General features: G+C 35.2%; 1 protein-coding gene across 3 annotated transcripts in view; it reads left to right on the forward strand.

The window, feature by feature from the left end:
- Positions 1-13,090, forward strand: part of LOC148835071 (attractin-like protein 1) — a 416,291-nt gene that overhangs the window by 185,363 nt on the left and 217,838 nt on the right. For all 3 annotated transcript variants that reach the window (XM_088917388.1, XM_088917389.1, XM_088917390.1), the window contains exon 21: positions 4,685-4,737. In XM_088917388.1, coding sequence (XP_088773514.1) covers positions 4,685-4,737 — 53 coding nt within the window. The remainder of the gene's footprint in view (positions 1-4,684; positions 4,738-13,090) is intronic.

Consider the following 13,090-nt stretch of genomic DNA (forward strand, 5'->3'; position numbering starts at 1 on the left):
TACGTATATATAACAATAGGGCACCGTGGTGGTGTAGTGGTTAGCATTGCTGGTTCACAGTGCTGGAGCCCTGGGTTCAATTCCAAACCTGGGGTGCTGTCTGTGTAGAGTTTATCTGTTCTGCCCATGGTTTAGTCGGTTTCTTCTGGGTACTCCTGGTTCTTCCATCAGTCCATTAACATCCTGGTTAGTTAATTGACTCCTGGGAAAACTGGCCGTAGTGTGAGTATGTGTATTTGTGTCTGTGCCCTTCGATGAACTGGCGTCCTGTCCAGCTTGTATCCAAGCTTGTATCCTTGTGCCTGTTGCATACACAGATAGGCTCCAGCTCCCCAGTGACCCTGTATTGGACAAAGCTAAAAGCCAGTTAACCTGTCAGTCTGTTTTTGGACTGTAGAACACACATTGCATCAAATTAGGGTTACAGGGGAGCCAGATGGGTTGCCAGTCTGTCACAGGGCACACACAGACACAAACACACATTCACACCAGACCCAGGGCTCCAGCATGCTACCCATGCACCACCATGCTTATATATATATAACTATATACAGTATATAACTTATTATATATAGGTATATATGTAATGTGCTATGTATATATATAACCATGCTGGCTGCCCAGCTATTCATACTGTATATCCAGTATATATTTCAAATTAATAGAGCTTTCTGAACATAAAACTTTTAATTTCCTGAAATTAGAATATTCTATTGTGGTGTGTTTCGTCTCATGCAGGCATTTTAAACTGGAGGTAATTTTACCCAGATGTCTATTTACGCAGTGCGTCTGTTTTCTTGGTTAGATGAATGATGGATGTATAAAACAATAATTTATTCAAATAAGTTCTTGGTGAGATCATAGCAGGAATGCCACTCACACTAATCAGTTCCTTCATCTGCATGAAAAATAATTAAGAAAAGGTGAATGGTGGTGATTTAGGCCTTTATCTCACCTTCAGCAGTGGATTTGAGAAAAAAAACTGCAAGTCCATAGCTCATGTAATATGTCTACCTTTCCTATCTGAATTAGATATCTCTGGATTTTCAAAATGATAGACAAGTTTATTAGTCTATTTGCAAGCTATGCAGACATTCACATAACATTCACTGCTGTGAGTTTTACATCATAATATTGAGATATTATTTTGAATTGTTGATTATTTGAAAAAGATTTAGGTCTACAGTATTAATCCCCTCCTTGCTGTTTGTTCAAAGAGACATCAGTGTAGGAAGCATTGCACAGGCTTTAATTGTCTTTAATTGCACAGTTTAACTGCTCCCTGAGTCATGAAGGAAAATTTGTTTATGATATTGTGAGAATAACTTGTTAGCCCTCACATATTACCACGTTAGGAAAGTGAGCTTGAATTAAGGAAACATACTCTCCTGGACATTTGATCCTGCTTCATTGTACAGTAGGTTTTAAAAAGGATGTTCGTGTCCCATCCTGGGGTCAGAGCCTTCCAAAGTCAACTCCTGACAGTTGTCCTTGCTACAGAATTTCATTCAACACTATTGCAAACTTCAGAGGTAAAACATGCATCAACCATTTTCTGTGGAAAATATTTCAAGCTTCATGAGCTTGGGATCCTCTTCATTATATACTGTAGCTCTTTGAAGGGATTGTGGAGAAAGAGAAATATTTGCATTTTTCATTTGAGTATCTTAAGCACAATTTAGCTGTCTCTGGGGAACACAGTGTATTTTCTGCATCATTTTGTGACTGGGATGCTGCACACTTTTCTAAATAGTTTTCATCCCATTACAGCCTAAATAAGGTGTCTAATCAGCTTAAACTGAAACAGATTGCTGCCATTTGTGCATAAGTGTTAAGTGTTCTGTGTATTGTTAAATTCCATTAGGGAGCACTGTGCTGCCCTCCAATGTATAACACGCCTGCTGTCATGTACTGTACTGTGCATTAATTAAAGGATCAAAATTAGAAATAAGGAATCCGCTTTGGTGTTTTATAATCACGACATTGAAGAAGCTTTTGGCCATGGAGAGACTGTAGATTGTGAACAATATCAATACTGAATGTAGTATTTATAAGCAACTGAGTACAATTGTTTTATTTGTTGTGTGGAACCATCATTCGAATTTCAGTATTAGAGCTTGTGTGAGCAGCAGCTTTGAGCTTGATCCAATGGTTTACACACCATTTTGAGATTTGCGAACCACCTTTGCTGAGGTCCTGTGGTTGCCAAATTTCAATTACAGACTAATAGTTTGAAACAAAAATGTTTACTAAAATACAGATGTTTCCTCCTTCATAAAAAGTTTTCATTTATTCATTTAATTAAGGCTTTCTGCAATAGAGAGAAACACTGGAATTCAAAATGAAAAAACTGAAGCAAACATTTTAAATTGTACAAGATTTGCAACGGTCAAATACCACTTGGCATATATTTAGATTTGTCCGATTTTTAAAAACATTAAAAAATGTTTAATGAACATTAAGAAAAAGCAAGAGCTGCAAGTCTCCAGTATAGTCGAAATGAAACGAACATTTGCCAACATGTTCAGTTATCAACTATTTCATGATATGATAACAGCATACTCAAGTTTTAATGGATTGCAGAAATCATTTAGAAGAGTAATCTAATAAAAACTAAGTGTTGTTTCTCACATTGTAACATAAGCAGTTTATTTTTTCTTTAATTATGAAAGGTTTATTAGAGTTTAAAATTCAGTACTGTATGATGATACTATACAGTGGAAGTTGTTTTTTGATGGAACCTTAATTTTGATGGTTGCATCTGCTTCTGTATGCAGTTATCTACGTACCTAGTACTTAACTACTTACAAAGGGACAAGTAATAGGTTTATTCCATGCTGAAAAGAGAAGAAAGAAGACACGTTTTGGCTGTGGAGCCTTCTTCGGGTTTGAGTACTTAACTACTTACAGTGAGCTTAACTGAGTCAGTAGTGAGTTATTTTAGCAGAGTGATTATTTTAAATACTGTAGCTTCACTCGCAATCAGATTGAGCAGATTCTGTGAACAGATGTAATGCTGCATGTATTGTTGGAGTGCCTCTAAAAAAGATTTGTGGTCATACTACATTCTTTGTACTAATCTTTATTTTCTGGTAGTAAAGGTGCCCAAGTTATTATGTACAGTAGAATGCACTAACAGTGCAGTGTGATGCAGCTAATGACATCAGTTGTTCAAGCCTGGGTCATGTCACTAACTGTGATTGAGAATTCCATGGCAGCTATACCCAATTGGCAGTACAGTTCATGGATAGGGTAGGCATTAGATGGGCAGCCTCATTTTAAGTCTTGGAAGAGAAGCTGCAGGCTCACACTGACAATATTTCAGCAGCATTCCACATACATCTGCTCATGTCATGCTAAGGGAAATCCGTTTTACTTGTCCTGGAAATTAACATTATTCAACACAAAATATAACACATTCAGACATTCTGTTATCGTAATTACAGGGTTAGCAAATAAGTAATGAGTTTACAGGAATGCATCACTTTGCTAGACAAATTAAAAAGTGACATGAATAATTGCCATCTATTTTCATTAAGCACAAAGTGCTATTTTTAGTTTCCCTTAAGGATATGGTGAAGAGTGTAGGTATGATTTTGAGAAGCATTAAGTAAAGCATGATTCGTTTTAAGTAGTTTTGTTATTATGAAAAGGACCGTGAAGTTCTTACTTATTTACCCGACATTGATATGCTTTTAAACAGATTTGAGCTGCTGTTAAATTGAAAGGTTGCTTATTGCTATGTCACTGACTGTGATTGGGGGTTACACAGCAGCTATACCCAATTGGCTGTACAGTTCATAGTGCGTTCTGGCGTACTATGGCTGTTGTCGCATCATCCAGGTGGGGCTGCACATTGGTGGTGGTGGAGAAGAGTCCTCATTACCTGTAAAGCACTTTGAGTGGAGTGTCCTGAAAAGTGCTATATAAGTGTAAGCAATTATTATTATGTCTGTTTCACAAAAGAAACTTCCATGAGTGAGGTGTATATTGTGCTTATTTATTGAGTCCCTTTTGCATCCAAGAACTTTGACAACCTAATAAGGTGTTTCTATGTTTCATTCTGAACTGTGGGATTTCTTTCATTCCTGATTATCCCATGTTCTGCTGAAGACCGGATGTATTCATGACAGTGCATGTCTCCTTACATTAGTTTCTCTAAAAGTAAAATGCCACCTTGTATTGTTATAGTATACTTTTTTGCTGTCGGACCACAAAGTAACAGTTTTGAAAGTGTTTGTGTTTAAGTAGCATTGAAAGAAGCAGTAATACAGTAGCTTAATTCCTGAAACAGATGATCATTTTAGCGGTTACTTAAAATTGTGGGTGGTATTGTACTGTATATACTGTAGAAGCTTGTGTCCTTAGGAATGATATGTAGAGATAAAAGCAGAACAAAATGACTTAGCAACTGAAAGGAAATGCTTTAGCCTATAATGGCAGTTTTTCAGATCTCACAATTGTGCCACCAATGCTCTGAATGAAGGATGACAATATCAATACCGCACAGCCAGAAACTTAACTTTAAGATGAAGTGTGTTATATCAAGCGTTAAGTAATATACAATCATTGTTTCTTAAACCTAATTTTTGGTGAGCTGTGAAAAAAGAGCAACTGTAACACTTACATTTCTGTGTGTGTTGAGTTGTAATAGCCGTTTAATTTGATTTATTTTTCTTTGCAGTTGCGATTCTGAGAACAGATACCTGGGCAATCCACTAAGGGGAACATGCTACTGTGAGTATTCCTCTAATTCCATTCTCAAATTTTGCCAATATAAAAATAAATATCTAGCTTTCAGGGGAATGGAGAATCATAGCATATCACAGTTAATAATAATATTGCATAAAGAGGAAAAATATATATTGAAACAAATATAAGTATATGTCTAATCTATATTCTTTAGAGTCTAGCTCTTAAAAAAATGTTGTGTGATTTGTGACACCTTTTCATATCTACTCTTCATTGTTAAAGAGGTCCAGTTCTCAGAGTGACTAGCAAACCCGAAAGAGCTTTAAGGAACAAGTCTTTTTATTTCATTTAATGAAAAAAAATACATTTCGTTTAACATATTCATTAAAATAAGCTTTTTATAAATGGGTTTGAAGCAGGCCCTCAAACTGCAGACACCTGTTCCTGAATAAGTGCAATAAGTGTTTGAACAGTAGCCCCTAATCTCTGAATGTCTGTTTCATCACACCTGTTCGTTGTAAAACAGTGAAATGTGTTGTGCGTGCAGATGGTAAAATGTGCAACTTTCTCATGAACAACAGTGTTCCGCAACTTGAAAACCCTGTATCAGCACCTTCCATACAGGACACACAGCTATCCACCATCTTAACCCAGGATAAATTACACACCATGGTGGTCCCGCTAATATGTATTACAAATTTCACTGGTCCATACTATACTGTTCTCACAATATTGTTGTTTGAATAAACTGGATTTTATGGATCATAACTGTTTTTATGTAAACTCACTGAATATCTACTTATAATATGTAACTTAAAGATTAATGGGTGTTTTAAGAAGTGTTCAGAAAACTTCCACCTCTGATATCTGCAGTCTGCATTGTAATTAAATCGAATTGAGCTTCAGGACCAGATTAGCAGAGCTGATGTGACATTGAAATAACTGCAGGAATCAAGGATGAGACTTCTTGTTTTGCATTGTTTTGCCAAGGAAATCCTGGCAATAAAGAGTGACTTTTAATTTATTTTGAGAAGAATAGCTTGTGGTTTGTATTTAAATAAGTCTAACCTGTTTTGTTTTATTTTATTGGCAAAACCTGGTACAGAGACAAATATCATACAGTAGAATGTTTTTTTTATCTTCACAATTTTTTACAAGCACAGATCTTTTTTTTTGACAGCATGGTGTATCTGATGGAAGTCTTTCAAGGACAAAGGGATGTGTAATTTTATAAGCACAGTTTCAAACAAATAAAAAAGCATCAGGCATCTTCAAATTCTTTATATATATAATGGCAGGCTTAGAGGAGGCAACACATCAATACTACTTGCAGACTCCTGGAAAAATACATCAGTACTGCCTTAATTTATAACACTAGTCATTTACAATATGAAAATCTCAAAATTTCAAAGCTGCTGAGCTACAGTACCTGCCCTTATTTCTGCTCCATATATTTAAGGATAGGCATTGCATTTGATATATGTAGATTAAAAACAGGATTTTTTACTGTAAAAGTATACATTTGAAAAGCACTTAATGTTAGGTTTTTGTGACCTCTGTGTAGAGACAGGTCCAGAACTGAAACTGTTCTTATTCCCCTTACTGAAATAATGAATGGAGCGCTTACTTGGAGAAATCAAAACCTTTCTTTTAAATTAGCAGCACTGGATATTTTAGTGACGATTCTCCCTCTTAATGCAGTAGTTAGTTCTGGGGATTTGAAACTCTGCTGAATTCAATGGAGTGGATTATTTTCTGTCACGTGCAATGAGCTTTTCTCCTGTTGAGAGGAATATGGGATTTTTTTGCAGTTGAACTGAAGGGTGGTATCTAAGTTAAGAATTATTCCTTAAATTCCAGTGCATTGTAGATGTGGTATAGTGGTTAGTGCTCGTAACTCCTATCCCTGGTGGTGTACAGCTGTTTTAACCTTGGTCAAATTGAGCCTTTAGTATTATGAAATGACTTTCTGGGGTTTCTTTTTGTTCTTTTGACCTGTTTATTCCTGTGGTTTTTACACTGGGGCCTCAATTAATCCTGAGCTGATCTTACATACTACATTAAATAAACATTAAAACCACATAATTGTCTAATAGCATCATTAGTGTAATGAAAATGTGTCCCTTTAAAGTACTACTTTTAATGTATATTTTAACAACACTATTAAAATTATTAATAACATCTGTATTACAGGTATTAGATTTCAAAACATTACTTTAAAAATTACTGGAAAATGTTTTGCAGTCGCAGATGATTTCGTAGTCTGGTGTCAATAAACTCCAATAAATAGGGAGTGCTTGTCTGTGCCAAGGTTAACATCTGTTTATCCTGAATGGGTGTGTCAGAACTCTGTCAATCTGAAATTTCAGAATGGGGTACAGTTTTTATCAAGGAGTAGTGATTTAGGGATTTCAGACTCAGCAGAGAAGCGAAGGAGGCTATGCATGACATTCATAGGCTTAACTTTCATCACAGCCCTGACTGTGTGCTTCAAACAACTCTCTAGAGTTGTGAAGTATACACCTCTACATGAAAAGCTCTTTATGCAGTTCCTTATTGTGTAGCTCAGTAAAGCGGTTGTCTTTGACTTACAGTACATTTGTTGAATCTGTAAGTTGTAGGTATCTGTTGCATAGTACGTTAGATACAACGTAACCATTTTCAAAGCTTCTGATTAGAATTGTGACATCAATGTGTTCATTTTCGGCCTCAAAAATCTATTTATTTTAGAGGCGTTTTATAGCATCGTGGCATTAAGACACCACTACAATAAAGCAAATAAGTGATACTTGGAAAATATTGATTTCTTGTTTTTAAAAAATAAACTGTAATCACTAAATGTGTAGATTGCTGTTAGTAATGGAGTTTAAAATGTTCTTTACTGTCCTATGAGTGTTGTGTTTTACTGTTGGTTTATTATCTGGTTTCTATGTGGATTCCAGTCATCTTTGCTTAAAGATACCACTGAAGGGTTAAAGTTAAGGCATACAGTACGTAATTTATGTATTGTGTACTGTGTATGTGGGTATACTTTTAATCTCTTGTCAAATTTTATTGGAAGTATGACACTGAAGGCTGTTTTCTTTAGACAGATTAAAGACTCTAGTGACCTCAAAATGGTTGCACGTGTTAATTTAAAGGTGGGCAAAGTTAATGGATTGCAATATGCAAAGGAAATAAAGCTGTAAGCTGGTTTACAAAGACATTGCAACATAAATTGTGGCCCTCTTTCCCATCTGTGTCACATTTTCTGACTTCTTGACCTGGATTCTAAATTAATTTCACACGTCACTATATTTTCAATTTGGAAGTGAACAGGGTCACATTTTAATAAGCAAGAAGGTGCTACCTTATTATTACCTTATCCTTATTATAAAACTTAAACAAAAATACCAAGATGATAGTTTAGGTTAGTTGTGACTTCATATGCATCTGAAAGATGCGAGTTGTCATCTTTAGGAAAGGAAAGTGCTGAATCTCCTCAGTGCCCAGTTTATAGGAGCCTATTCTGAAATAATTATTTTGTTGTTCTTGAACATTTGTAATTAATGCCTTTCATGAGACATTTACTACTGTGCTAATTTTGCACCTGTTTGGTTTAGTTTGAGTTCCCATTGACAATTTAAATGTTGATTTTGTAACCTTAGGGTAATCTGCTTTTTTAATTAAAACACAGTAAACATAATGTAGCTTTGTGTAAAATGTGATTATGGACTGCAAAATGTTGCTGTTGGTGCAACAAGTCAGGCTGTTATTGTTTGTCTATTTAGTGCTGTTCCTGCTGGTTCCTTCATGTTTTGCAGTGTGGGTGAGGATCATTCAGCATGAAGTTTCCTTAAACATTTGACATAAGTGGTTTAATAACTTCAGATTCTATAAACATAAAATACTAGAGTGGCAAAACATTCAATTAAAAAATGGTACAAAAGAGCCTTTAGGCTTTACTCAACATCTTATTTGATTCTTTAAAATTCTGATTGTGCTACTTCCATTATGGCTGGAAGCTTTAGAGTCTGCAGTTGAATATGTCAGCAGTTAATAACCATAAATGAAGCACTGTAAAAGACATGGAAGGTATTCTAAAAAAATCTTAATCTATTTTTTAACCTTGTAAGGCAAAATCATTTCAACATAAAGCAGACTGACTAGAGGTTTCTTATAGAGTAAACAGTAGTATGGTCAAATGTTATCTGTTATCTAAACCTGGAACTTGTCAGAGAAGTAGGACAATTCTCCTATGCACTTATTCTAGTTCTTCTTGTCACCATTTCAGTATTTCATTGCAAAGGTTTTTTGGAGAGTTGACAAAAAAAAAACCTCAGTCTTGGATTGTGCTGTAAAGGAAAGAAATAGAAAAAACTAAATATATTTACCCCAGTATTCAGAATGTTCCACTTGAAGGTAGCAGGTTCAGTAAAATTGATTATTTTACCTTCAACTGGCATGGTGATACAGGTTTTTTATTTAGGTTTATACTACTGATGTACTCAATGTCTATATTTAGACTGAGACTTTATTGTCTTTGAGAAGTTCAGGTAATGATTTCATGTCTCTGATACTCATACAAGGTTTAACAGGCACTTCACAATGGCATCTTGTTTGGTAATGTTTTCTTCACTAAAACCAGTTTAAAGAGGGACAAGCCCAAAGTAAGTTTTAATTAAAAGTAAGAATTACTCGTTAAGGAGAGCAGCAAACTGCTCTGTTTAGGACCTCCACAATGGACCTCACACTTGATGCAGAGCAGAAGCAAAGTTTAACAATTTAGTGTTGCAATGTTATCAACAGATGTAGAGACAGACATATCTGCACATTCGGAATCCATTTCCAAGACCCAGCAAAACATGGAAATAGTTGTTATTTAGTGGTTCTGGTTGATCATCGAGTAGTCTTAAGACTACTTTGAAAGGTGTGTGGAGTAGAGAGCTTGAGATGGTGATAAGCAGTTGCTTTTATAACATTTTGTATAGCGTCCTCGCTAAACAAAGACCTGGTGCATTTCTTTTTTCCTGAAGATGTTATGAAGTTTAATAATTCTGTATGCCATACCATGGAATGTACTTTGCAGGACTGTTCAAGTTTTCCGTCTCTGTCATGCTCAGATGAAGACTGGTTACCTTCACTGACCTCTTCTTAATGAAGCTTAATTGTTGTCTTTCTTTTTTTAACATAGTTGAAGGGCAGTTCTTTGCAGCAAGCCATCTACAGCTGTGGTTTAAACACAGTCTTTCATATTAGATCTCTGCATCATAACCTGATGAGAATTAGCAAGGAAATCTCTCCCACAAGGCAGGAGAGCACATTTCAGTGGAGCAGTATTCCCCTCCAGGGTGCTCATCTAAAACAGGGTGCTCAATAAGAGTGGGCAGTTAGCTGTGACTCCAGGTCCTAACGTATATAATAGGGTTGTGAGGGTCCTAGACTTTTCTAGAGTCAAGAAAAATCATCTGTTGAGAAATACAGATGAGGAGAGAGTGAGTAGAGCAGTCTCCAATGAATTGCAGTATTTTCTGAGAAAACTACAGTAATCTGTTTTTCTTTAATTTCACTCAAGATCCGCCTGTGCATCAAGAGCACATCAATATTGTTCCTTAATAGGTGAACCGTTCTTTCAAAACCTCTTGAATGTGAATAATTTAAAAATTATTTTCAGAAACATTAACTACTGTATATACAGTATGTATGATATTAAGTCTCTGAACAGTTATGCTTAACTATATACAGTAATTAGACTAAGTATATTTTTACTTTTCCATTAACTTGATTGTGATGATTGTGAAAGATAACCTTCACTGTTTTACCTGCACTTTGAAGTTGAATCTTTTTTCTTTTTCTTAATTCTGTTTGCTCATAACACATGAAATGTTTTTCTTCATTTTACACTGAGATATAAATGTCAGGCCCATTTTTTTAAAATAAGGTACAATATGTCATATGGTATGTAAATAACACTTTGGAAAGTAGTCTTTCTAAGCAGCAGGATTTCAGTTTCTCATCTTTGTAAGTATTCAATGTTTTTCGTCCAGTGAAAACTTGATGCTTTTCTCTTAAGATGCTCATTATGTGCAATTAATATTATTTCTGTAGAAAGCCTCACTTGGAAAAAAAAATGCTAGATTTTCCATGCTTTCATCCTTGGAGAAGTAACTGCAGTGTATTGTTATGCCTTCTTGAAGCTTTGGAACAATTGTGAAAAACACAAAAGGGTTGCACTTAATTTGAAGGAAGAAGTGCAGATTTGACATTAGTAGTATGTTAACAATGTAAGATGAAAGCCATTAATTTTACTTATTTAATGTACTGTACATTATCCATCAGTCCTTTTTTATCACAAAGCTACTTAATGATGCTACAGTTCCTGTCATCTCAGAGCCTAACCTAGCAGACACGGGGCACAAAAGGGAGACATACTTTGGTTGGGATGCTGGTTCTTCATAGGGCATGGTTGCAGGCAGATGGATATTTTAGAGACTCTGATTAACTTAGTCTGCATGTCAATAGAATGTCATAACACACCAGATCACCTAGAGAAGATCTGCGAAAACACAGAGTAATATCCGTTATGTTATTAAAATGATTTACAGATGAGACTTAAGTAACTGATATACTGACAGAGCCCATTGCTTGAAGGCATGTTCTACAGTGTTGACCATGTTAAAGCACCCAATTTGTGTCAGGAAATTGTGTAGTTTTAAAAGATTCAGTTTTAATTCTGCATTTTGAGACATCATTGTAGTATGTTAAGAAACACCAAAAAGTAATATTTTTAAGCACACTACAAACTTTGAAAGAGCACTTAACACAGAGAATGTTTTGTTTAATCCAGTGTCTGACATAAAAGAATGTTTTGACAGTGCTAGCTTGGAGAAACAAAGCAAATGAATTGAAAAATAAAAAAAATCTCAAATAGTTGAAATGACTTTGAATAGTTGTCACACTGCCTTTGACAAGACACAATTATCAAAACCCACAAGTAGGTTTTTGAATATCACATATTTCAAATGCCTAAATAAACATTTTCTTTTTAGCTGCCATTTTCTGTATGTAATTTATCTACTGCATACAAAACATTTTCTTAGCTTGGTACATTTTAAACGGCGGACTGATTTGGAAATGTTGAGCTCATTCCTATTGAGACTTGAATAAGGAAAGCGTCTCTGATAGTTTAGAAAGTCTCTAACTGACAGTGGAAATGAGAGATTTTCTCAGAATATAGGAAAATATGCGCAAAATATTATCTTTGATATTTTAGTATATAGAAAGCACCTGTATAGTTTTATACATTTTCTATATATTTTCTATAGACTTTATATTTTCCTGTATAGTCTTTGTTTACTTATAAATTACAAGAAGCTACTAGCTTATTAAACAAGGTTTTTCACTGTGGTCAAAAGTAGCTAAAGGTAGGGAGCTTTTTGCCAATGTATTTTAGAAAGGAATGGAGGCTTATTTTTCCCCATACACAGTTTGGGTAAACACCCAAAAGAATTAGACATTAGCGAAATAAGGTAGCAATATATCAGCACTGCACATATGGAGAAGTAGCTCGCATTTTGTGAACAGTTCAGTTAAAACTAAAAGGCTGTTTGGCACCATCTAGCCCATTTGGTAGTTGGTTAGTTATTACCAAGAATTGTGAATCATAACTGGAGTCCCATATACTGTAGCTTGTGTGTAGTTAAAATGGGACAGTAACAGTTAAAGCAGACAAAAAGTTACTTTTCATCACACTTTGGCTTGAACTGCATTAAAAGTCTGAGCCGCCTGCCAATTACGCCGTATGGAAGCTCTTGGTTTGCCAGAGGCTTTTTGCATCTACTCGCCGGAAACCCTCCATCAAACACTTGATTTGTAATTTGAGAACTGTGGGAAGGTTGAAGTTTTGATTTAATCTAAGCCTTAGTTAGGATTGCCAAGTATTGTAGTGTACTGAATGTTCTAGTTTAAATACTTTATTTCTGATCTTAAAACTTGCTGTAGGATAAATATATTTCTATATACAAACTTCTTATGAACATTTTACCTTCTTTTTAAAATGGGAAAAGAATTTAAAAGCTTTACTGAATGGTCTATCCATACATACTTAAAAGTAATATCCATTGAAAACTTATTTTGTGAGTTACATTTGGTAATCACAACACTATTGTTGTGTGAAAATATAGCCGTTGGCATGTTGGATTTATGTTTGATTATGTAAATTAAATTTAATCTTTCTTGGCTGTGTTTAGGATTCTAAGGTTCCAGAAATGTCATACAAAGTTGGATGAAAAGAAAGATTAGGTGAGAGATGTATTAAATTCTGAAAGGTTCCATAGGGTTGCCAAGCAACAAGCCCAGATTCCCATCTTAGTTTCTGGAGCTACTCAGGCTTTCAAGTTACCTGGAATATTGGGAGAGG

This window comes from Atractosteus spatula, chromosome 5, assembly GCF_055471065.1.
Source record: "Atractosteus spatula isolate fAtrSpa1 chromosome 5, fAtrSpa1.hap1, whole genome shotgun sequence".
Taxonomy (NCBI): Eukaryota; Metazoa; Chordata; class Actinopteri; order Semionotiformes; family Lepisosteidae; genus Atractosteus; species Atractosteus spatula.